General features: G+C 41.6%; 1 protein-coding gene across 4 annotated transcripts in view; it reads right to left on the bottom strand.

The window, feature by feature from the left end:
- LOC103716184 (piezo-type mechanosensitive ion channel component) overlaps positions 1-19,307 on the bottom strand; it is an 84,865-nt gene extending 65,558 nt beyond the window's left edge. For all 4 annotated transcript variants that reach the window (XR_005511215.3, XM_039124948.3, XM_039124953.3 and 1 more), the window contains exons 1-4: positions 18,849-19,307; positions 14,946-15,026; positions 7,863-8,022; positions 7,053-7,198 (exon numbers count right to left, since the gene is read on the bottom strand). Coding sequence is in view for 3 of the 4 variants with exons in the window: in XM_039124948.3 (XP_038980876.3) it covers positions 7,053-7,198; positions 7,863-8,022; positions 14,946-15,026; positions 18,849-18,930 (469 nt within the window). In the remaining variant the exon portion in view is untranslated. The remainder of the gene's footprint in view (positions 1-7,052; positions 7,199-7,862; positions 8,023-14,945; positions 15,027-18,848) is intronic.
- Between the last annotated feature and the right edge of the window lie 7,573 nt (positions 19,308-26,880).

Here is a 26,880-nt window from a genome sequence, read left to right as displayed (position 1 = left end):
TCTTTTCTTTGTATGTTGGCGTTTTGCCATGTTGTATGGGTCTCGGCCCTGATGCAACGAAAGTTAATGCAAACAAAGTGTTTCCTCATTTCACTTTCGTCCTTCCTCTTTTTAACTCCTGGTAGCGTCTCGCCGACTCCTGACTCTTGAAGTTCCTCCGGCGCTAGGCCAGGCATCCGAGGGTTAGGCCTCAGGAAATTCTTCCGGCGCTAGGCCAGGCATCCGAGGGTTAGGCCTCAGGAAATTCTTCCGGCGCTAGGCCAGGCATCCGAGGGTTAGGCCTCAAGAAATTCTTCCGCTGGTCGGCCAAGGCTGGCGCAAGCCGAGGCGACCGGTCGGGGCTTCAGGCTAGTCTGCTCCCGGGATGATCATCGGGTTAGCCTGGCATCCGAGGGCCGAGCCTCGGGGAATTCCGCTCGTTGGTCGGCCAAGGCTGGCGCAAGCCGAGGCGACCGGTCGGAGCTTCAGGCTAGTCTGCTCCCGGGATGGTCATCGGGTTAGCCTGGCATCCGAGGGGCGAGCCTCGGGAAATTCCGCTCGTTGGTCGGCCAAGGCTGGCGCAAGCCGAGGCGACCGGTCGGGGCTTCAGGCTAGTCTGCTCCCGGGATGGTCATCGGGTTAGCCTGGCATCCGAGGGCCGAGCCTCGGGGAATTCCGCTCGTTGGTCGGCCAAGGCTGGCGCAAGCCGAGGCGACCGGTCGGGGCTTCAGGCTAGTCTGCTCCCGGGATGGTCATCGGGTTAGCCTGGCATCCGAGGGCCGAGCCTCGGGGAATTCCGCTCGTTGGTCGGCCAAGGCTGGCGCAAGCCGAGGCGACCGGTCGGGGCTTCAGGCTAGTCTGCTCCCGGGATGGTCATCGGGTTAGCCTGGCATCCGAGGGCCGAGCCTCGGGGAATTCCGCTCGTTGGTCGGCCAAGGCTGGCGGAAGCCGAGGCGACCGGTCGGGGCTTCAGGCTAGTCTGCTCCCGGGATGGTCATCGGGTTAGCCTGGCATCCGAAGGCCGAGCCTCGGGGAATTCCGCTCGTTGGTCGGCCAAGGCTGGCGCAAGCCGAGGCGACCGGTCGGGGCTTCAGGCTAGTCTGCTCCCGGGATGATCATCGGGTTAGCCTGGCATCCGAGGGCCGAGCCTCGGGGAATTCCGCTCGTTGGTCGCGCGCCTATCACTTGCCACTCGACGGGGTTTCTCCGTGGCCAGCTGCGATCGTGTTTCTCCTCCTCTCGAAGTGTCACCTGGGGAACACCAGAAGGCCATTAAATGCTAATTGAGGCGTTACCTGGAAAATCGGACCGGCCAGTTGCTGCTTGCGAGGAGTGCCAGTTAAGCGGCCGCGATACGCGCGTTCTTCGAGGCGGATGCGGCCTGGGCGCATGCGGAGATACGGGGGCCGCGGGATACACGCCGCCCGGAGTGTCCTGCACGAAGAATGCAATTAAGGAGAACGACGCTTAGGAGATCGTGGGGGGATAAGCCTCGAGAGCCGGAACGGCTCCGGATTCGATGTGCCCGCATTTATTGGAGCCACCCGCATCGGAACGACCGGGGGGCCACAGTTTGGCTATAAATATAAGCGTAGGTGCGGTGGAGCCTGCCAAGCCGGAGCTGTTCAGGTTGTCATGGGTCGTGGACCTCCTCTCCGGCGCGTGGCTGGGAAATCCCTGCCGGAGGAACGGGAGGCGCGCCCCTCGCGACTTCCGCCAACTAGCCGTTTCATCTGGGATCAACGGAAAGATTCTCCCCGGTGGAACTCCGCTCTAGGCGTTTCATCCGGGATCACATCCCCCCTCTTTTCAGTCCCACCTCCCGATTGAGCTCTGCGCCAGACGCTTCATCCGGGATCGCGCCTCCTCGCGCTCTTCTCCCTTGTATTCCTTTCCTTCCCTTCTCCTGGGGAAGACCGGAATATCCCTTGGAGGTGGCGTTCCTCTAGAAGCAGTGTGAACTTCTTCTTCGTCCGCGCCGGCTCTTCGTCTTTTGCGTGAGGCGTCGATGGCGCCTCCGGGGAGAAGCACCCACGGCCAGTGGGATTGTAGCTGCTTCGGGCGGAGGGTTCGGGATCCCAGATCTTCAGCTCCACGGAGTTCCCACCTCTTCCTTACTTTCTTTACTCCCCAATCCCCCTCTGGGAATTCTTTGTGATCACACGAACACGCCATTGTAACCAGGAATTATTGAAATGAAAAGAACTATATATTTTGTCGAACTGTCTTTCTGGCTTTGTCTTTCTACTGGTAATACACCCGCAGGTTAGCGGAATTCCAGCTCCTTGGAATTTTTCGACCATCTAGGGCCTCCAACTGGTAGGAGCCAGGTCGGTTTACCCAGCGAACCCTATACGGGCCTTTCCAATTTGGCGCAGCTTCCCACCTTCCGCGGGTTAAGATGCTTTGGCTCGCCTTAGCACCAGATCTCCGATTCTGAAAAGTTTTAGTCGGACCTTGGAGTTATAATATCGGGCCACCCTCCGCTGATACATCGCCATCCGGACCTGCGCCATTTTCCTCGCTTCTTCCAAGAGGTCCAGGTTCCCTCGGAGTTGCTCCGAATTGGCCTCGGGTCGGTGCGCGGCCACCCGGGGCGAGGGGAGTCCGAGCTCCACGGGGACAACCGCTTCCGTGCCATAGGTTAGGCTGAAAGGCGTCTCCCCGGTAGGGGTCCGATGCGTGGTCCGATACGCCCAAAGGACGTTCTCGAGTTCTTCGACCCAAGCTTGCCCCGTCCGACCGATTCGCGCCTTAAGTCCTTGGAGGATTGTCCGATTTGTCACCTCGGCCTCACCGTTGGTTTGGGGATGCGACACAGATGTGAACCGATGCTCGATCCCGAACTCCTCGCAGAAGTCACGGAAATGCTTGTTGTCGAACTGTCGACCATTATCCGAGATGAGGACCCGGGGTACCCCAAATCGGACAATGATGTTTTTCTTCACGAACTTCCGGACTTGCGCCTCCGTGATAGTGGCCAGCGGCTCTGCCTCCACCCACTTGGTGAAGTAGTCGATTGCAACAATCAAGAATTTCCGCTGGGCGGAAGCGACGGGGAATGGTCCGAGGATATCCATTCCCCATTGTGCGAAGGGCCAGGATGCGGTGATTGGTGCCAAGGGGACAGAAGGGACTCTCTGGACGTTGGCGTGGCGCTGGCAGGCGTCGCATTTCCGTACGCGATCCTTTGAGTCCTCCAACAAGGTAGGCCAATAATAGCCTTGCCTCATGATCTTGTGCGCCAAGGACCTAGCCCCCCGAGTGCGATCCGCAGACGCCCTCGTGGACTTCGCCGAGGACGTAGGCCGCCTCCGAGGGGCGGAGGCACCTTAAGAGGGGGGCGGTAAACGAGGTCCGATACAGCCTCCCTTCATAGAGTACGTAGTGGGCGGACTTCCTGACAAGTCGCCGAGCTTGATCTTCGTCTTCAGGGAGGATCCCTTCGGCGAGGTAGGCGACGAGCGGGTCCATCCAAGACGGCTCCGGATCAATCGCCATCACCGCTCCAGCCTCGCCGATGCTCGGGGCATCCAGGGTCTCCAGGTAGATTGCCCTCGACAAGTTGTGCGCCTCTGCACCCACCAAGCGGGACAACCTGTCGGCCCTGGCATTTTCGCTTCTGGGGACCTGCTGGAGGTCGACGCTGCCGAGGTCGGGAATGAGTGCTTGCACCTTCCGGACGTAGTTCTGCATGGTCGGGCTCCGGGCCTCGAACTCCCCACGGACCTGCCCGACCACCAGCTGGGAGTCAGTGAAAACCTTCAAACGCCGGATGCCGAGCTCCCCGGTGAGTTTGAGTCCCGCGACTAGGGCCTCGTACTCCGCCTCGTTGTTGGTCACTGGAAATCCAAACCTCAAGGCATACTCGGCTATCACTCCATCAGGACTGGTAAGGACCAGCCCGGCTCCTCCACCCTCGGGGTTCGACGACCCATCGATGTGAAGCGTCCAGGTCGGGAGGTCGAGGCTGGGCGTTTCCGGCGGTCTAGGTTCCGCCTCCTGCACCGTGCACTCAGCGAGGAAGTCCGCGAGCACCTGGGCCTTAATGGCGGGTCGAGGCTGGTAGCGGATGTCGAACTCACCGAGTTCTACTGCCCACTTCACCAGCCGTCCCGCATTCTCGGGGTTGCTGAAGATCTGTCGTAGTGGTTGATCAGTTAAGAGGGTGACAGAATGGGCCTGGAAATAGGGGCGGAGCCTCCTGGTCGCGGTCAGCAGCGCGAAGGCGATCTTTTCAGCCTTCGTATACCGCGCCTCGGCATCCCGTAGGACCCGGCTGATGTAGTACACGGGCTTCTGGAGCTTTGCCTCTTCCCGAACCAGCACCGCACTGACCGCGGTTGGGGAGACCGCCAGATAGAGGTAGAGCATCTCCCTTTCTTGCGGCTTGGACAGCAGGGGAGGAGACGCCAGGTATTCCTTGAGCTGGTCGAACGCTGCTTGACATTCGGCCGTCTGAACGGGCGGTGGGGAGGTGGAGTGTTGCTGAGAGTGTGTTGGAGATGCAGCGGCCCTCCGGCCAGAGGCGCGAGAGGCCCCGCGACCGGAAGCATTGGAAGCTCCACGACCACCTCGCCGTGCCATTACGATCGCTCTGAGATCCGGTGCCCTTCCTCTAGCGCCAACTGTTGCTGGGGGTCCAAACCAAGAACGATTGGCACAGCGGTGTGAACGGGGTTCCCTTGGAATTACTTCGGTTGCGCTCCACCTTCCGCCGGAAAACCTGCAAGCAAGCCTCGCACCACCACCGGGGTAGTGGGGGCCCTCCGACGATCAAGTTAGGGGAGATCGAAGGAGAAGGAGAGGTAGCAGGTAAGATGATACTCTGGAAAATCTTGCTTACCCTCCCCCTTCCCCCCCCAGCCGCATATATATCAGGCTGGGAGGTTTTTCCGGGGATTGGTCATCGTGTGGCGCGATGGGGTTGCCACTGACATGGTCGTTACAGGGCGTCGTGGGGCAGCGCTGGGTACAGCTATGGCAGGGCGTAGTGGAGCTCCGCTTTGTACGGCTGTTACAGGGGATCGTGGGACAGCGCCGGATACGGCCGTTGCAGGGAGTAGTGGAGCAGGGGGCCGCGGCGTGCCTCAGGGGAACAGTCTGTTGTTGTCAAGAGTTTGCCGACTCGGGGTCGGATTGCTGGATCAAGGGGCAGCCGACTCGGGGTCGGGCTGCGGAGCCGAAGATATCCGACCCGAGGTCGGATTGCTGGATCAAGGGGCAGCCGACTCGGGGTCGGGCTGCGGAGCCGAAGATATCCGACCCGAGGTCGGATTGCTGGATCAAGGAGCAGCCGTAGTCTTCCTGGGCGCGCGTGCCGGTCACGTGGGGCAAGGTGGCTAAATTCCCCCGTAACAACTTGATTAGTGGTTTGGCTTCTCACAGTAATTTTATAGGAAATTTTCCCCATCGTGCAACTCCCTCCCCTAAACCCCTTTATCTTTTGTTCCTTCCAGATTTCTAACCTTCCTCACCGATCTCATCCTCAAGAATTGCAGTAGATTGAAGAAGCCCAAAGTCAATTTGGGTCAGGGTGACACAAAAGAGGTGGTGGTGACAGAGATGACGGTGGCGATGGCGATGACAGTAGTGACAGTGTGATGGTGGTGGCGTTGATGGCGATGAAGGTCATGATAGTAGTGGTGGATGTGGTGATGATGATGATTATGATGATTGTGGCAGTGCTGATAGTGTTGATAGCAGCGGGGGAGGCAGCAATGGTTGTGATTGTAGTGGTGGTGATGATTGTGGGTGTTGGGGGAGGGCATCACCTAAGGGGACGATAGGGAAGCGATTGGAGCTGATCTGGGTTGCCGACGAGGGACATAGGGAGGAGAAAAAAGTTGATAGGAGTCACCAAAGTGGGAGATAGGGAGGGGATCAGGGTTGATAAGGTCACTGGAGAGAGTTGGAGTCCCAAACAGGGGCAACAAGAGGAGATCAAAGTTCGTTTGAGACAGCTGGGGTTGCCGGAGTGGGTTGGGGTCATCTGTAGGGTCGATCATGAGGGATCGGAGTTCATCAGAGTCGTGTTCATCGGAAAGGATTGGGGTCGTCAAAGGGGGCTGCCAAAAGGGGATCAAGGAGGAAGCCAAAGAGCCTGATAAGCCTTGTATTTTTATTTCCATGGGTATTGGTGGAGTAAGAAAATACTCCCGAATTGGATGAAAAGGGGTTCTCTTTCTTATTCTTGAAATTTGTTTTGCTTAATAAATCCCTACCCTACAAAGAGCTACTCCTTACTCAAGTTCCAATAAGGACCAACCTTTCATTGATTCATTCTTTTTTATCCTAAAAAAATTCTGAATAACTTATGACAAAATGGAAATGTGAAATGCATACCAGAGTATTCATACTCCAAAATCACCTTCCAAACACCACTATAAGATATTTATATATTGGGGACCAAAAGTACTAGAGTATCAACGAATACACTGGTATTTTTGGGTACCCAAACAGGGTCTTAACCTATTTGATAGAAATGTTATGCTCTTTACATTCATTACAAACACACTCATGACTCATATGCTAGTGTGGAGTCACACTCTGATGGCTCATGGCACACCACTCAAACAAGCATATTTGGTGTTCAACACGGCAGCCAAACACGAGTTCCCAGACCCACCTACAAATAACGAAAGTTTCAGGTATCACATACAGAAAGGCAATGTTCCATGTCAACGTGAAGTTACGGTCAATCAATAATCATGAAAGTTATAAAGCATAATTATGAATTTATGATCATAAATTGCATGTAAGAGAAGTAAAAACTACATGATTGCTGCGGTGATTCTAATCACTTGTCATATAATAACAAATAGAAAATTACAAGCATATGATCCTCTGATAATATATACCAGATCAAGCATATTAAGACAATTAATGCAACTGAATTTACAAGGGAACCCAATATAGGTAGGCTCACTAGAACTATTAGCCTTAAAAAATCACCTTCCCAAATTAAAGGCAGACAAATTTAAAGCATTATAAAATAGTGTAATATTAATAAAATGCAGTTATATACGATAAATCCAGAAAAATAAGAAAGTAAAGCTTGTCAGTATGCAGACCTATATGATCAACTGCAGAAAAGAATTTTAGCCAACAGGAATCTTGATGAAGTCTATTTCCAACGACTTCGACTAAAGCAACAAGAGCAGCTGATAGCTGTATGATCACAAAGTAGATAACAGATGTTGATCCCCATGGCTGGAAACTGCAAAATGTTTATTGTATGTCAACTAGAACAATCTCTATGCAGAGTAAGCTTGCAGATGAAACATGATTAAATTTGAATCTCCATAATTCTGTATGGCCAAATGTACCAAGAGATAAAATAACCTTAATATCAGAGCAAAACAATGTTGATTCTCTTATTTAACCTTCATTGCAGGAAGATTTATAATTATACTTTAGACTCTCAGATAGTTAAAGGCAGGGAAAGCTGATCATTCTATCTCAGTTATGATCTCCAAGATAACTTTAGCACCATAAGTGACATATCATACACCATATGAAGCTTTCTTTTCTTTAAGATGTGGTACGTGTTCATGGCATTCTGCAGTAATTGTACGGGACAGGGTATGAAGTTCTTTTGTTGTTTTGAAATAATATAAGCAAAAAAGGAAAGAAAGAAAGAAAAGAAAAACATATTTGCTTATGCTTTTCACCAACAAAGAAATGCCAAACCAAGATGGTTAATTAAAAGTTTTGAATATTTGACCATGTATTGTTGGTGATCATGTTTATCAGTGGCTGCAAACAAGCATGACAGAGATGACCAAATAGGCAAAAAAAGAAAAATATAAAATACAATTGCTCTGTTTCATACCCAAAAATACATGAATACAAGAAATAAAAGAACAGACTTTAAATATCACCTCACAAAGCCAATCATCTTTGCCCACCAAGCATCAGCTACACTCCACCCTTGGCCCTCTATACACCAAAGAGTATGAAATATGATTTGTGCTAATATAGCAAGGACAGAAAAAATGATTGTACACCACGATATTAGATGTAACTTCCAAGAACGGGATCCTGTCAAGTAGCATGTCAGAGAAACATTGTTTAAATATTAAATAAACTGCATACTGGCATTTGAAACCATTCAATTTCAAATTACTGAATATTATTTTGCTATAATACAGAAATTTCTAAACACTGAAAGGAAAATGAACTCATGAATTTGATTTTAAAAGACAATATTCTAACAAGTTACAGAAAATTGAAGGCAAAAAAGGTTCGCTATGTTATTTAATTTTGCAGCTCAATCAATTACATGTACAACACAAGCAGTGGTCTTCATATATGTTTAGGATGTCAAAAAGATACACACAACATATCATGTGAAAGTCCCTAAAGTAGATTTTTTAAATGATGCATAGCTGGCACTGCAAGGTACACGTATTTCAAAGAAGTCCAGAAGTGTTGTAACAATTTCTCAAAAATACAAGGTCTGAATGAAATATCTCACTTAAAAGGGTCACTTATGATATCACACCTGCAATGGCTGCTTTATATAAGAATCGTTCATAATAATCAATGGCTCACTTTCACACGGCACTGTTATGTCAGAAAAGGAACACATTTCATTTGGCTTCTGCAATACAGTTAGCTTTCAATCATAAAAAAGAAACCAAGCATGAATGAAAAAGAGTATGTTTGACTAAAAGTAGGCTAAGAGATTACCTAATTGACTTTAAGGTCTAGCATTTTCAGAGCATTTAAACATATTCTTTTAATAGCAGTTTAAGGTTTTTGACATACATTGTGGTAACAAGGAGAAAAATTCACATGAGCACAAGGCAACACAAGTTCCAGAGTGAGCTGCAAAGTGAATACGAACATTTCAGCGGGAAGGTACAATTCATCTGAAAGGAGAAATCATTCATTGAAAATAGTAACAAAGTAACAAACTATGCGAACGTCATTTCAAAAACGCTATTACAGGCTATCATCATAAGGTTCCAAATCTTCTTCCTTCTGTCACCATCACGGGCTATCATAATAAGGCTACCATCCAGACAAAGGATATTTTTAACGAGAAATAGTACAAGACAACTTATAACCGTAATAGGAGTTCCATTGTTAAAATCAAGGTCATAGAAGGACCTTAATCAAAAAAGGCTCCATTATACACATTACATTAAGATCTTGTTCTTAACCACGCTGCTTCCAAGTTTGCCCTTTCAAAACGACAGAAAGAGGAAAAGATGGGACCTAACAAGAGCTAGCAAATGACCCAGCAAGAGCTAGAAAATGACCCAGCAGCCTATCACCTTTCATCTTGGTTTTAAAATCTTGAAGAGAGACAGCAAATAAATATATCCTATCATAACATCCATCTAGAAACTAATCTTGGAGTGCTTCCAAACTTGCACCTCACTGTAATCTGAAATTTAAGATTTCTCTTAAGAAAGCATAACTAGAGGAGATAACCATCCAGTGGTCCTTATGAAAGAAACTTGCAATATCAACCAGTACACATGATGATAAACTATAACCAATTGTTTATGCAAGTACATGCACTATGCAACAAGATGCCATCGACATCGCGGAACACATATGTAAAATATATTATAACGGTTCCAAACAGAGACTTTGCCTGATAATGCTAGTAGAGATCTTGTGCTCTCCATGAGTTCGTAAACTATATGTGTACCAAACCAAGAAGTCTAAGCTTATAAGCCCCTATATGCACTGTAAATCAAACCAAATTAAATTTTGAACTCAACTACATAATTGGAAAGGACCATGGTATTACAAAAAAGTAGAAAAGTTGAAAAAGTTCGTATGATCTGCCAAGTTGAAATGTTGGAAAGGGTGACAAATAAAAGGTCTTAAGAAAACAATGTCACTATAAAAACAAATATGGAGGACCTCGAAATGGTATTACGAATAAGATCAAGAACATGCAACCTCTGGCTTCACAACAAGGATTGCCGACCGGTACTGGTAGGCGTACCAATCAGCCACCAGACCGGTTCAGTACTGGTTCGGATCGGTTCAAACTAGTACCAAACTGGTACCACTGGTTCGGCCTCCAAAAATCCAAAAAAAGTTGACCCAACCAGTACGGGCCGGTACAGACCAGTATGGAGGCTGGTTTGGACCGGTTCGGACCAGTACGGGCCGGTACGAGCCGATACCATTTTTTAACGCTGAACTGGACCGTTCGATATGGGTTGAACCGGCCGGTATGGGCTGGTTCAGCATTCCTTGCTTCACAATACATTTACACAGACTAGTGCAAGGTTTTAAATCCTAGCCCCACTACCAGGATTCAATATCGATCCAAGGCTAAGGCAGTAAGGCGAGACACTACTAGGACAGCACCATTCTGACACTTTGAATGGGCTGGTATCCCGGTGATTTGTTTGTTATTCTTGTTTTTTGTTTTTAAAGATTGTTCCAAGGGCTTTTCGGGTTTATGTATCATAAATTAGCATTACAAGAGATTATTTTAGCCTGCAATCAGATTTATGGTGTTGAAACCAATTCCAGTTCCAACTTGGAATGGGGTTTGATGCCCATGATTTGGGCTCTCTCCCTGTCTTCCTCTCTTTTCAACAAACAAACAAGAGAAATATTACTAACAATAATAATAAAGAATTAGCTTTCCAATGAAGAATGCCAAGGCATTCAAAGTGTTGGAATTGTGGGCATCGGCCATCCTGGTCAGCATCCATGTTCATCCCAATTACCAATAAAAATGGGACAAGAGAACCGTGTTTTTCATGTATCAGGGTTAGAATTGTCCCAGTGCCCAATATCTCATAGATCGATAATGAAAGATGGGGATGGACTGCAAAGACTAGGTCTTTAATCCTTCTAATCTGTCATACAAGAAAGTCTTATACCAAAAAAAAAGGTTAAGTTTGGTTAATGAACTAGAGAATACAAGTTATATATGCATTGGCAATGGACGAACATAAAGTTAGTGTCAAACAACCATGAAATATGAAATTCAACCAAAAAGAATCGAACATCATGTGACAAATGATATGTATATGTACATACATATCTGTTCATAAAGGAAAGAAAATCAGGATTGAAGCATGCATGTATGCATGCACACCCACACCCACACCTCAAAACTAAATCTAGAGGATCTTAGTTTCTCATAATTGTATAATTGGTCATACTTAAGGAATCTCGGCCACACATATTCTGATTTGAGTTACCAATAATATATTTTGTAGAATATCATTATCCAAATTCTCTGACACACACACATATATAACACCATCTACAAAATTAGATCTAGAGGATCTTAGTTTCTTGTCATTGTATTATTGGTCATACTTAAGGCATCTCCGCCACACATATTCTGATTTGAGTAACCAATAATATATTTTGTAGAATATCCTTATCCAAATTCTTTCCTTAGATTTTCTTTCTTCAGCACATTTTTTGATAAATATCTAGTTAGGTTTAACTTTACCATTTTTTCTTGAGCTTTCTACTTCTTTATAAAGATCATAGCTTGACAAGTCATGAGGAACCATTAAAAAATTTTAAACTTGACCATTTCGCCATATCGGCTTGCCACTTTTGGATTTAACTAAGTATAACCACTCAATCTTAGCCCTTCATAGTTAGGACTTAGGTGTATTGTTGGAAAGCTAGGATAATTATGGGGTGTCCATAATAAAGCTCTTCACAAACTCAAGAAACAAGAAACAAAGTAATAAATTCAAAATCTTTATCAAAAAAAAAATAGAGAGAGAAGGGAAGAATGGAAGGAGTTATATATACAACATTCTTAAAGCTCATGAGGCTTTCACAGAAACCCAGCAACATAGAGAAACAACATAGAGGTTATTTTCCCTTATTTTTTCCTTAATTTTCCCCAAATTCCTGTCTATGTTTCATCAACTGTTTTCTCATTTTTGTAATATTATTTTTCTTTTTTTCTGATTTGAGTTCCTTTCATGTTAAGAAGAGGAAAAGGAGACTTGACTTGGCTCAAACCTAAAGGGTGTGTGCTATAAAAGATCAAAGCAAGCACAAGTGGAAGAAAATGCACATTAGGCAGCTTGCATTAATTTTGGAAGCTTATGAATAAAGAACAAGCCACAATCCTACCAATAGTGCCTAGATGCCAACAAGATAAAACAAGCCCTTATCGATCTCATAGTAGGTTTATAGTTTTGAAATAAAATGAACATTCAAGCACAAGTAAAAAATATCATAATATAATAAATAATAAATAAGCAAAGCAACAGATAGTGATGAATCAATCGACAAGGATTTGAAGCATGACACACCACAAAACATTTGCCTGCATGTGGAATTGACACCTGGACTTGCAAAAGGGTTGCTTGTCGGCCTTTTAAAATCAACAAGATGCCCTCTAAATCAGCACTACAAGTTTGGTAGAAAATCACCACCCCAACAAGAGAAGAGGAAAGCAAATGAGCTTAAATCAATTTTAACCAACTACGTCAAAAGACAAGAGTAGATGGGGTACTTAATGTAATGACCCAGTATCTCCTAATAAGACTAGATAGAAACTGTTATTTAGGGTCCTTGGCCCTGCTTAAATACACAAGACCTTCCCACTGCACAACTAATATTGGATTAAGCATGTGTCTTCCAGGTCCTCACACACTCCTCTCGTTTAAGCCTAAGCATCCTTACTAAGGAAGGGTCCCATCAAAAACAGTCCAATCACATACACTATAATTAGCTCATGGTCAGCTCCAAAAGGGCCTGTGCTGCAATGTCTCCTAGTCACACATGGGTCATAAGTTGGGTTAGTTCCAATACCAGTTGTAACGGCCATGTGTGATTAGGAACATTGAAGCATGAGCTCTTTTGGGGCTGACCACAAGCCAATCATGGTTTATGTGATTGGATTGTTTTGATTCGACCCTTCTCTGCCAAGGAGGTCAATGTTAAATAGGGGGAATGTGTCAGGAGCCGTGCAAGCTTGTGTTTAGTCCCCCATCTACTATACATTAGGAAGGTTTTGGGCATTAATTCAAGGTAAAGGATCAAAAAAATAACAACTTTTGGCTAGTCTTTTTGGGTGAGATCCTAGGTGGTTGCACTTAAAGTGTTCCAAGACCCTATATATTGACCAGAATTTGTGAGTCATGGGTGCCTCCGGAATTCAACTTGATTATTTGATTCTACTTCCCCTAGCTAACTCGGCGCAAAAGGGTGGTCATACAACTTTCATGGAGTCAAATGGCACTTAGGCGCACTTGAAGCCTCTTACAACATGCGTGTGGCCATCCAACAATTCCTAAACCTAGAAGTCAACATACAACTATTTAGACTAGATAGATAGGTTCTTATTGTCCAAATGTCTCATATAGTTGGTTTATCCATCAAACATTGGCAGCAATGGCGGTGGTTTTCACATCACTCCTAGCTGTGAAACTGACTCCTATCCCATGACTAACAATGCATTTTTTTCTAAGTTCATTATTTCCCTAGAAATTAAGTGCCATCACAAATTCACCCACTAATTTGTGTCCATAAAGCCTAGAATTTGTTTAGGTATGTCCCAACCCCCACTAACTAACCTTGACATAAATCTAAAGGCATGGGCCTTCAAATTTCTACTAACATAACTTTTGGTGCAATCATGATTTTAGTTTGAGCTTCGGTGGTTATCCATCACTTTATTAATCCCTTTATGCCTCTTTCTCAATCTTTAATGCATAGTAGGCCTTGTACATGGAGACAGATTTCATGGTATGGCTCTCCTCATTCCACAAGAAGACTGCTTAAAAGCCTCATAGCCCAAGAAGATGAAGAAGTTTTCTTTTAAGGTGCTTTTTCTCCTTTATTATTTTGGTTTTGCTAATGTATTACTCCTAGCATCGTTTCTCTGATTGGTTCCTTATTTCCTTTTTGATCATAGAAGGACCAAAGGGAGATGAGTCTGAGGAAAAGGTACAAGCCAAGTAGTTGAGTTACTTGATCTATTTTGCTATTTCTTTCTAATATTAATTTTATACTCTACATACTATATTTAACTTTTCAATTTCCCATGGCATATTATCATGATGTTACTCAAAATCAATAGTGTTAGCACCATGATCAGATTCACCATTTTTTTCTTGATATAAGATGCACGTCTAAAGTTTTATGCATGAATGATCCTAAATAAGCATAGTTCTACAATATTAATGATAATAACTATAGGATTAATACATTAACTTCTTGAAAATAACAATTATTAAAAATTGAAATTACAGAAAGAAACATTAATGATCTTCTTTTGAAAGGGTCCACAAAAAACTTTACAAAAAGTTTACAACCATCAAAATTGAATACATGCAGATGCACCCATGACATAGGTACACAATGACATACAATAAAAGTTCCTATAAGGCATGATGATAAGACAATTTTTACTAAATATTTTACATCAAGGTATGCCATATTGGTACTAGGCCCCGGACTGGTGCCACCCTGCTACTATATTGGTACGCCATGTACGGGGGCCAATTCCGTGTACCAAGTGTCGGTACGTGCTCCGTACCATGCACATATACCGAACTAGCATGATACGATACGCTCTATATTGTCCGGTTCGATACAATATGGCATACCTTACTGTATATATTTAATGTAGGGCACTGGCTCACAAATCAACTGAACTTCAAAGATAAGGCAACAGTAATAAATGTTCAATCTAAAACATGAACTAATTGCATCATGCAATCACCACCAGTTATATTGCCAATAATGCATAATGCATACACATACATCCATATGGATACAGTCAACATGTTATAGCAACATATCTGAAAACGGTTGAAGAAACTAAGAAAATCCATATATAGTTAGAGAATGTAAACATTAATAGAATAAGAAAGTTAGCATAATATTATTCATCTTAAGGAGAAAATAAAAGCATGCATGGCAGAATTTTCATTGAAAAACAGACAACCTAGTGTCAATAAAAAAGCAAATAACATGCAACACTGCAAGAAGCATACCTATTTTTGGAGCAGTAAATTGAATGGCCAAAAAAATTAACATATTGACCAGAGAAATCAAGCTCCAGTCGAGCAAAGAACCTGCAAAGAAAAAAACGAAATAAACTTCTGCATGTAGTAAATGATCATAAACTGACATGATAAAGCTCTACAACAATTAACCTTCCAAACATTGATGGTGAGAGATTATGTCATAACTTCTAGGCAGCAAAAGATATTGTCCCCCCCCCCTCTCACCGCCTTTTTTCCCCAAACTCAAAAAAGAAGAAGAAGAAGAAGAAGGCATTAGATTCCTCGACAGGCCCCAAGGCAAGATTATTTAGCTTAGTCAACCTTGTCATACATCGTATTTGGTCCCCTCCAATCCCTACCTTAGCCACCCCCCCCCCATCCACACACACACAAAAGGAAATATTTATCTTTCATGATTCAATTCAATGAAAACAATAATCATTTTTCTATGTAATTTGAACCAGGCAATCCATATAACATTATTTAGATGAAAAAATATCAAACACAATTTAATAAGTTACACTTCACAATTAGAAACTGCAGAATCATAAGGGCAACAAAAAGCCTATAATAATTTCACAAACCAAAAGAAATTTTAGGGAAAATAATTACCCTCATGAAACCTGCTGAAACAATAGCTAAAAGGAAAACATGAGAAATAACAAAGCAATTCATGATAGAATTACATAGTTAGAACTACAATATGTGGACAATGATTATAATTAAATATTAAATACCAATAAAAAGAACAAAATTCATAAGTTAGAAACAGATTTAAAAGAGACCAACTGAAAAAAGATTCATGGCAACGTGGTCCTGAGCTCAGTTCAATCATCGTGAATCATTCAATCCTTACTCAAATAAATTTGAATCAGCTTATTCATGTTTTCGTATATCTTCAAGTCCAAATCAACCATCTATTGTATGTGTGCATACATATAGGTTAATATAATCACTTCCTCTTAAGGTTGTCGAGCAAATATGTCAAAACAAAATTAATAGGATAGTCGTAACCTTGAAAGTGGCAGTTCCTGAATTGGCCTACCATTCATGCCCATGAATCAGGTGTATATCAAGCACTAAAAACATGTAACCCATACAAATTTGGTGCAACTTGCACATGCACGAGCCAAGTCGCTATTGTTATGGAATTTAAAAAATATAATTTTTTGAAGTGCTGACATTTGACACACGTTATTTTTTACATCATTTTAAAATCATTCAAATATTTTTATAAGATTTAGTTTTTGGAGTCAGAACAAGCTAAGTCACAGGTTAAGACCTAAGATATGCTTTAACAGTTTTGAAGGGTGTATCTGGATGTTGGATGTATTATAAAATCATAATATTTCATCATTTTCAAGTTATGATTTTATCATACGAGGTGTTTGGTTAAGCAATAAATTTCGTAAGAATCCTACTATATGAAATTGGAGATTTCTACTTTGTGTATAACTTTCCAAATTCATATTTGTCTCCCCTGATCCTCTCGTGCTTCTCCAATCAACACTCCTAAAAAATCTCAAAATTCTAAACTTTAAAATTCTAGAGAAGGATCATGTCATGATTTTAAATTAAAAACCTCCAATAGGATCAATAAAATTAGTGTATTTGACAAGTGTTTTAGGTGAGTCAAATCTCCAATGGTCAAGGTATCGCGAGTGGCAAATGGGTTCCCATGAGGAGGTACCTTAATGTCCACATAGTAAGTTTGCTTGTGCATGGCATGCCAGGTCAGCCCCTCTAAACTAGGGTGAGAGGTATTAACTAGCTAGAAGAGTTACAAAGCATCTTGACTTCCATGCCTAATGAAGAAGACTTCCCAATTTCTAATGGAAGCAAAACATTCAAGAGAGAGAAAGAATACATATGGTAAGTGCATTTTTAGCACAAAGGAAGCAAGATTTCTTTTGTGTATATACATATAAAGAGATAACAAATACAAGTCCCACTGCAATGAACACTTTATAGGATTGGATAGTAAAAAGATAAACCTGATAGCAGGTCAGATCTGCACTCCCTAAGGCGAAGCCAAGCAACACAATATTCATATGTAGGCTCAAGAGAAGCTTGGGCCTCCACTCTCTAGGTTTCAGAATGGATGTAGATAGAAGGCATTGAGCTAGTTACACGTTTAATAAGTGTTCTCATGAATGAGTTATAGAAAAAGATTTTCTTCCACTTAGATATGCTCAATTTTTATAAGCACCCTGAATATCTTTTCATTATATGCATTGATCTTCATAATGATGGCTGATTTTAGGGTAGCAATTGCATGGTCAAGTCTATAAATAAGGCTAACCTGTCCAAAGGCCCAGCATATTGCAACCTCTTGATTCCCTACTACATGAGGATTACTAAACCATTATCATGCATCGACTCCCATAGCTAACCAACAACACAAGGCCTTATGGGACATATTATATTACAGAAAATTATTTTTTATGAGCTGTTCCAATGTACCGTGCAATCAGACTCTTCGATTGTGGAATTTGGACCCATCTTACCACATTGATATAGAGGTGACAAGCAGCCAACGACCTGAGTAAGCAATGGGCGATAAACCCAATTGAGTTTAGTTACCTCGTAACTTGGAGATCAAAGTTTCAAATATCACAGTACGGGGTGTACCGGTCATGTACCAGCATGTGGTATGCCCTTGTATCAACTCGCAAGCTGTCAATTCATCTTAATATGCCACAAGACACATGCCTAGGTAAGCCTTGAGATGGAGCACACCATATCACCGTCAATTCTCTGTGCATTGCTAGAAGGTATACAAATTCTGCCCTTAAAAGCATTCCCTGTCCTAAAGAACCATATCCAGGCAATGTTCCCATTGTACAAAGCAAGCAAAGGATGGTCAATGCCTACTATCTCATGTTAACCATCACCTAGACATCTCATTTCTCCTCGTATGGATGCGAGAATCAACTGCAACCATGATATAGTAGGGACATCACATCTAGACTTAAATTTCAACATCCTCTTCCAGGAGCTAAGCAAAGCAGATAGGAAGCCTTGGTACTCAAAACCACCCATATGCCTTATCTTGGGAAGAGTAGAATCTTCGTATTCAATTTGGACAGCACAAAGTATCAAGAGAATAAGCTTCACCCATGAGATATTCACTTGGTCCCTTTGAAAACAATGAAAACACCAGAGCGCATCACCTTCCCGGTGGACCGAGGCAAGTGCTAGCCACTGCTCTTTGATGCCATGGTACAAAAAGAACTATTCTATGTGATCACTCCAAACTGCCACATCGATCCAAGAAACAGTACCGTTAGTCCTGTTAAGAAGCTATTGATGAGCTCAAGGTTGGTACTCAACGTTCCAAGATTATTTCAAAAATTTTATCTCATCTTGCTGACGTTTCTTGCTTCGCAAAATTTCTCCCTGCCACTCATTGCAACTAACAGTAATACTAGATTGTTAGGTCCAGAGCCCCAATGAAAGGAGTCTTGATTAAGTAAGAGAGTGTCAGATAAAGAAATACACAAAATTGGCCAAACCCTGAAGAAAAAGCTTCCCCTCCATCACTCAAAAGCCTAGGATATTTCTTGGAAATTTTGTTAATACTATACAAACCATAAGTCGACAATACAAACACCAACATGAAAAACTTCGCCATCAAGACAACTAAACATGTACACCAGGAACATTCATCCTGCTCCTGGATAGCTTGTTTCCGACTAAAACGTGAACAGATTACACGATAATGTTCTCATGATTGCAAAAGAGGAAACCACTATTAGATCCTTAAAACATTCAAGAACGAATCGTATCTCCTCAAATTTGGAAACCTTGTTGAAGGTATCATTCAAGAACCACAGAAGTTACGAAAGATTCATCCAAGATGATATGCGAGAGAAAGAGAGAGACCAATACCTGCTAAGAGTAGCAGAGGCAGTACGAAGCGACCAAGAAAACCCCCCATCCGTCTTCTCTGTATTCCAAATCGCGTTCCCATCCGCTATCTATCAGTGCTTTGGAGAAGGGAAATCCGCCGATGGGTTTTCTAATTCCCAGCCGGCAGATGAAAACCTATCTCGAGGAATCATCCAAATCCTCCTCAAAAAGGATCGATCCCGAAATCAAGAGCCGGAATCAAAGTCGAAAAGCAAAAGAGAGAACTGACGAGCTCTTTCTTGGGAGAGGGGATCGCCTCAAAAAGGATCTATTCCGAAATCAAGAACTGGGATCGAAGACGAAGAGAGAGAACCGCTGAGCTCTTTCTTGGGAGGGGGGAGGAAATCGCAGCCGGCAGAAAGAAATTGGATTTGCGATTTGCGATCGTTGGAGTTCTCCCCGCTTAGCTATATGGATCTTGGGAGCAACATCTGCCGTCCATTATTGAAAACTGGATCAGATTCCGCTGATGGACGGGACTAGATGCGTTCAGGAGGGCGACGGGCGGGTAGGACCGGTAGAGCTTATATCCGCATAGAAACTATATGGGTCTGTGAATTCGAATTGGGGGTCTGTCGACATCGGCAAGCATAGGTTTTGGAGAAAGGAATGCTCGTGGTAGGCCCACATCCACATGGTTGCGGAAGAGAGACGGGTCAATGACACAAAGCTATGCATGACGGTTTGAGTCGCAAGCGTATGTATTCAAGGGCATCACGTTGCAAGTAGACCATAAATTTTTTTACAACATGAAACTCTGTTGTGTAAGGCCATGTTGGACTTTATCATCTACTAAGTTTTGGCTTGGCGATTTTGGTACAAACATTTTGCTAGCTTAGGTAGATTTTAATATTGGGTTGTAGCAGCATTGATACAATTTATCCAAGTCTAATTGATAGTTATATCAAAATATTATTGTTGCTGCTGCGGCGGGCCCCATGGTTCTATAATGTGGTGGGAGTGCCTCCATGAGCTATGACAAGTTTATTCTAGCCCATTTTTGTTTGGCTTTTCAATAATGACTTGTGATCCAGCTACCGATGTTATTACTTTCTTAGAAAACATTAAACTTGAATTTCAAAACTCAGCTTGAACAATCTTTGCAAAAAAAGATACAAATCTATAACAAAATGGACCCATCCCACTATAAAGTGTCAATAGAATCTGCAATCACTTCAAAAATAGACCCAATCAATCAATATACAAGTTGCAAGAATGCCTATAAACTCTATCACAGCCTATGCCTCTACAATTACATAGGAGCTCCAGCTATATAGGCCTCGTTTGACAGAGCTTTTGATGGGTCAGAAAGCACTTTTTGACCTTTCAAAAGTATTTTTGGATGGAATAGAGGTGTGATAAAAATATCGAAAAGTTATTTTAGCTTTGCCAAAAACTAAAACAGCTTCTTCAAAGAAGCTCCAAAATGGAGCTTCTTCGGAAAGGCACTTTTAGAAAGTTGTTTTAATTTATAATTTTTTTCTTGTTAAACCAAAATACCCATAATAAAATATTATAATTGTAGAAAATATCCTTTTATATTACAGAAATATATAGAAGTCCCAAAAAAGGAAACAAAAAATCCTAAATATCTTTTAATATATAATTTATAATATTTTATACTTTTATTATTATATTATACTATGAATATAATATTATATTATATTATATTATATCATAATATATTGATATGTTATGTTATATAATATCAAATTATGTTATATTATTATGGTATAGTATACAATATTATATTACTATATTATAATAATATTATATTACATTACAATAATATTATACTATATCATATATTTATGTATTAATATATATTATATTTTATTATGCACTATTATATAATAATATGCAATATCTTTTATGGTTATTTTGTCATACCAAAAGTGTTTTCTTTGTTTGTTTACCAAACACATATTAAAGTTACACATCACTTTAAAAATATAGTTACCAAACAGCAAATAGTTTTTTATAAAAGGTCTACTTCAAAAAGCTCTATTTTCAAAAGCTCTACTACCAACAGCTCTGCCAAACAAGGCCATAGTCATTAAGATTGGAGCTATAGTTGTGTAATTTTAATTGAGTAGATGGTGGTGGTTCCCAACAGCTCTGTCAACTGCTCCTATTTCCAACTTTTCCATTAATCAAAACAATCTATTTATACATGAGCAAACAAGATGACTTTAAATAGATCACTAGAATCCATAGTAATAAAATCATGAATAATCACCTTAGCTTTTCCATTAATCAAAACAACAACTTCGTTGGAAGTAATAATAGCTTTAATCCACTCTATCCATTTCATCAAAAAGCCTCTTGTTTGTTGAAAAAAAAATATTGCCTAAATATTGCTATATTATTATTATAAAATATTATTATAAAAGAATAATCTATTAAAATAAATTTAAAAGATTGAAAAATTTTTGCCTGGATAAAGTGGTGCGATAAACAATGCCCTACAAATGTAATTCAGCCCCTACACGTGGGTCTATGGTGATCTTGTCCTCAAGATACAATAATTCAGCTTAGCCCAATCCTCCTCTAACGAGCACGATTGTTGGGGAAGCTTGATCCAACCGACTCCTTCAGATACCTAAAAAAAGAGAAGGATGGAAAGAAGAAAATTTGAAAGAGTGGAAGAACTCTATCTGTAGAAGAAACTCTTCGAACACAGATACAGCGAGAGAGAACACATTGTATTGGATTAATCCCAGAGCAGTCTATTTATAGACTCTATCCGAATAACGTGATGGTTCCGAATATACGTAATATTTCAGAAATACTATATCTTTTCAGAAATTAATGTTCTCTTTCTAAAAGTCACAATACTTCTAAAAGAGACATCTAACAAAAAGGTATTTTAAAGCATTTAAAACAATTAAAATTTATGAGATAAGAAAATTTATTTTTTAAAATTAAAACTCCAACAATCTCCAACAAAATATTTAAATATTTTAAAAATCATAAAGTAGAATATTTGGGCACCTTATACTATGCAATGGGTGAGGTATCCTGTGAATTTGAACTTCACTTAGTGCTGATAGTATCTGTAATAACCCCAAAAAAAATTTTTATTTTATTTATATAAAAAGGGATAGAATAGTCCTTTAAAATTGATATAAGGGGTAAAATTGGAAGGAATCAAAAGATAATGGTATAGTTGTAAATGCGTTGAAGTGGTAAGGGTAAAATTGGAAAGGAATCAAAAGTTAATGGCATAACAGTAGATCTGTTTAAGTGTTAGGGGCAAAATGGGAATTTAATAATATTAAACAAAAGGTGAATAGTGTTTGATGTGACTTAATTCATGGGTTTGAGCTGGCTGAGGCGTTGGATTGAAACAGAGAGGGGGGAGTCTCAGGCGACAGAGAGGAAGAAAAAGAAGAGGAAAAGAAAAGAAGAAAAGAAGAGGAAGAAGAAGAAGAAAAAGGAATTTTGGTTATTCTATATATGCTCCAGATGAGTTGATTGGGATTGTGATGATTTACTCCATATATCTTATGTTGAGTTATGCGTATCCTGTTCTTGATGACTGCTCATATGCTCTTGAGATTTCACCTCGAACCATGATTATATCTGGTCTCATGTGCATAGTACTCTTTACTCCACTCACTGAGTATTCATATACTCACTCCCCAGTTTGGTGTTTTTGATTGCAGGGCAGGTATTGTATAGAGAGGAGCAGGATTAGTGGTTGCCTGCTAGCTGTGCCACTCCATAGTATAGTATAATGTAGATAGAGGTTTAAACCCTTTTGGTGTATTATAAACCTTCTGTTGTATATAGTGTATAGTTACAGTCATAGATCCTGTTGTGGATATGGGTTTGACCATGGATGGATTGGGAAGCAGGTATATATATATGTGTGCAGATCAGTTGTGTGCCTGTGATAATGTATGGCTATATATTGTCCAGGTTTATTATATGACAGATTATGTGATTGCTGCTCTGACAGGTAGTATTTGTATGTACTGAGATAATCCTGACAGGTCACCATAGGAAAGGTGATCATTTTGTGCATGCATCATGCCAAAATTTCAGAATTTATTGATGATTGATAGGTAGTAGGGTTCTACGTGGTGGCTGGTGGCCTTATGCCTATCCGCACCCTAGGACCGTCGCAGCGGCCCGTCGGAAGCAGGGCGGGGGTCGTGACAAAACTTGGTATCAGAGCAAAGGTTAAGAAGAGTCCTGTCAGAGCAATCGGGTGAGTCAGGATTAAGTATAGGATTACACTATGGAGCATAGGGTTTTTCTGTATGTTATTTTATGAGTCATTTACAACTGAGTAAGATATATTTCGGGATGAGACTTAAGAGTTCTTCTTTTAGCTCTACTTGAGACATAAAATTTTATATCATTCAGTTTGCAATCAAAATTTGCATTTTGATAGAAAGTCAATTAATAAATTCAGAGGATATTGATCAGAGTTGTGCAGCGAAAGTATAGTGGATCGAGTCAATTTAAATTGGTCAAAAATATTGACTGTGATGAGAAACTAGAAGAACCATTATATGTTCCTACACCCCTATAGAAAACAGTAATTGTTGACATTAGTGCAAGAATTGCATAATTCAAATAGAGGTAGGAGAGTTAGTGACAAATCTTATATAACTTGACATGCAAGACTTTGACATCATTTTGGGAATAGGTTGTATGTCTCAGTACCACACGCATATTGATTGCTACAGTAAAAGAGTGATATTCGAGATATTTGAAGAACCAGGGTTCTTCTTTCAAAGCGATGCATCTGTGTAATGTAATTCATCATTACATCTAAATTCTGCCCTGAAAGTTAGGAAGGCATTAAGAAAGGAGTGTAAGACTTATTTAGTTTGTGCAATGGATACTTGAAAGGAGACCAAATTGGAGAATATTCCAGTAGTAAATGAATATCTTGATGTTTTTTTCGGAAGATCTTCCTGGTTTGCCACCAGAGAGAGATTGAATTTGTAATTAATTTGACTCCCAATACCACACCAACTTTCAAAAACCCCCTATAGAATGGCTCCAACTAAAATAAAAGAATTAAAGGAACGGTTGCAAGATCTGCTTGATAAAAGCTTCATTTGACTTAGAGTGTCACCTTGGAGAGCTCTACTATTGTTTGTAAAGAAGAAGGATGGAAGTTTGAGGTTATGTATTGGTTATCGAGGATTGACAAGGTAACAATAAAGAACAAATACCTTCTGTTTCGGATTGATGAATCTTGTAAGGTGTATACGGATCATAAAAGTCTAAAATACCTTTTTACCCAGAAGAAACTCAATATGAGACAGAGAAGATGATTGGAATTGATAAAATTTATGCCTTGTCTATACTCACCTCCGGGAAAAAGCTAATATTGTGGTAGATGCACTGATCAGAAAAAGTGTTAGTGATACAGGAAAGGTTGAGGACAGTGTTTAGTAGGTAGAAGAGTACGCAGATGTCAGGAAGAGAGATGTGCAGTTTGGCATTGGGGATCATGTCTTCCTAAAAATCTCCCCTATTAAAGGGGTAATGAGGTTTGGAAAGAGAGGCAAGCTTAGTCCCAGATACATTGGCCCCTTTGAGATATTAGACAAGGTTGGCACTGTATCTTACAGACTAGCACTACCTCCAAACCTCAGCCATGTGCATCCAGTATTCCACATATCTATGCTCCGAAAATATGTGCCGGATCCATCCCATGTGCTGTCAGTGCAGGAAGTGACAGTAGAGGGAGACCTTTCTTATGAAGAGATTCATGTAGCTATCCTTGATACTCAAATCAGGAAGCTAAGAAATAAGAAAATATGTATAGTGAAGGTCCAATGGCACCGGCATAATGTTGAAGAATGCACTTGGGAGTTGGAGCAGAGTATGAAGAGCAAATACCCTCACCTCTTTGAGTAATCAGGTAATTTACTCTTTTAAATTCGAGGACGAGTTTTATATAAGGGGGGAGGATGTAATAACCCCAATTTTTTTTTTTATTTATATAAAGAGGGATAGAATAATCCTTTAAAATTGATATAAGGGATAAAATTGGAAGGAATCAAAAGATAACGGCATAGTTGTAAATGCGTTGAAGTAGTAAGTGTAAAATTGGAAAGGAATCAAAAGTTAATGGCATAACAGTAGATCTGTTGAAGTGTTAGGGGCAAAATAAAAATTTAATAAAATTAAACAAAGGGTGAATAGTGTTTGATGTGACTTAATTCATGGGTTTGAGCTGGCTGAGGCGTTGTATTGAAACAGAGAGGGGGGAGTCTCAGGCGACAGAGAGGAAGAAAAAGAAGAGGAAAAGAAAGGAAGAAAAGAAGAGGAAGAAGAAGAAGAAAAAGGAAGGGAAGGAAATCCCGGTTGCGCTGCCAGCTGCAAGAAAAAGTGTAGATCTCCTTTTCCTCTACGCAAGGACCTCGATTTTCAAAAAGAAAAAGGTAAATATCCGTCCCTATCTAGTCTTTTGATGATATTAGGCTATACAAAGGGTGGATGTAGTCTAGAGGGGTCGGATAAGGGTTGTAGAGGTGGTTAAAAGAGGAAGAATCGGATTTCGACAAATTTTTTCGGCACTACAAAAAAATTGTGTTGAAGTCCCAACTTCGGCGAATTATTTCGGAGGTCAAACGGCCTCCGATGGTGATTACCTTTTTGGAATCCCCTATGAGTGTGGAATGTTAGGTAAAAATTTCATCAAATTTGGAGTATGAAAAATGGATCAAACCCGGGATGAAGTAACCGGCTGTCGATCCGGGTTACTGTTCATCCGGGTGGAAAAATAGGGGATTTCATGCTATAATAGGGTGTTAAGCCTAGATTAAGCTAAGGAGACCTTGTACTCATGCAAGGAAATTCCTAGTATACATAAATGATGAGTTAATTAATAGAAAAAGAAAAAAAAAAGAAAGAAAAGAAAAAATTTAGGAAACGGGGGAGTTGAATCAATTAAAGTTTCCTATATTATAATTGGCACGCAGATTATGACCCTTGATACAAGACTAAATGTATTGTAAATACATGTCACAGTTGGGCAAGAAGATAGGGAACAAGAGGAAGAAGTTCCCCCCTGCCTGCTGTAGATTTTTGGAGGCGTATCAAGGCTGTGCCGGATTGACAGGTGAGTGGGAGTCATGTACTTTGCTCCATGAGCCCATTCTTTATTCATTTTCATGAATGTTGCCAAGTGTGACTTGATTCCACCTGAGCTTATTGATTAATTGTTGTGGTAGATTCCTCTATATTTTGTTCTCTATGCTTGATTATTTTGTACATGCATTTGAGGGAACATTGAAAAGAATTACGAGGGGTAGATGAGTAATTAAATTGATTTCGAATTGTGAAATGACTTCTTTTGTAAATTGATTTCATTTTCTCTATTTCAAAGACTTGTAGAGCCCTTCTTATGGTATATTGAGTTGCATTGTACTCTCGTGATTCCTCACTTCCAACCCTGATGTTAGTTATGATTGGGTCGTGGCCGAGTGAGTGGTAGTCTTGATTATACTCCTTTTTAGTAGAGTATTGGGAGGGTGCATTATGGCATTCATGCATGGCTTGGCAGTATCTGCAGGACACCTATAGTCGATGGGGTTGAACATCAGCCTGTGTGCACATAGTAGCCTTCTAGGTGGGCGGAGCCCAGTCCCTTCCTAGGGGGGACACGGCCCTAAGCATAGGATCGGCCGGTCCTACGACTTATATTTTGCTTGCCGCCGGGCATAGTAAGACCCCGCGAGGTGCAGTACGGCTTTTCGCGGATGTAGAATTCTCGCGAAGTGCCGTTTAGTATATAGATGTGAGATGTTTCTATGGATTTCTGTTCTGGATACTGGCCAGCATTTACATGATCAGTATGGTGTCTTATCCTGCATATGCATGTGATAGTAGGAAGTTGTTGTGGTTCGCTTGGGGCGTAAGACCCACCTTCCGACAGCTGTCTAGTGAGGACTTCGCATATGGACACCCTAATTTACATATTGGTGTGGTGTCATATTCTATGCATGCATGTGACAGTAGGGAGTTGTTGTGGTTCGCC

The sequence above is a fragment of the Phoenix dactylifera genome, chromosome 2, assembly GCF_051530095.1.
Source record: "Phoenix dactylifera cultivar Ajwa chromosome 2, Ajwa_hap1_PhDact_Kaust_v1.1, whole genome shotgun sequence".
NCBI classification, from domain to species: domain Eukaryota; kingdom Viridiplantae; phylum Streptophyta; class Magnoliopsida; order Arecales; family Arecaceae; genus Phoenix; species Phoenix dactylifera.
This window is presented reverse-complemented; position numbering and strand designations above follow the sequence as displayed.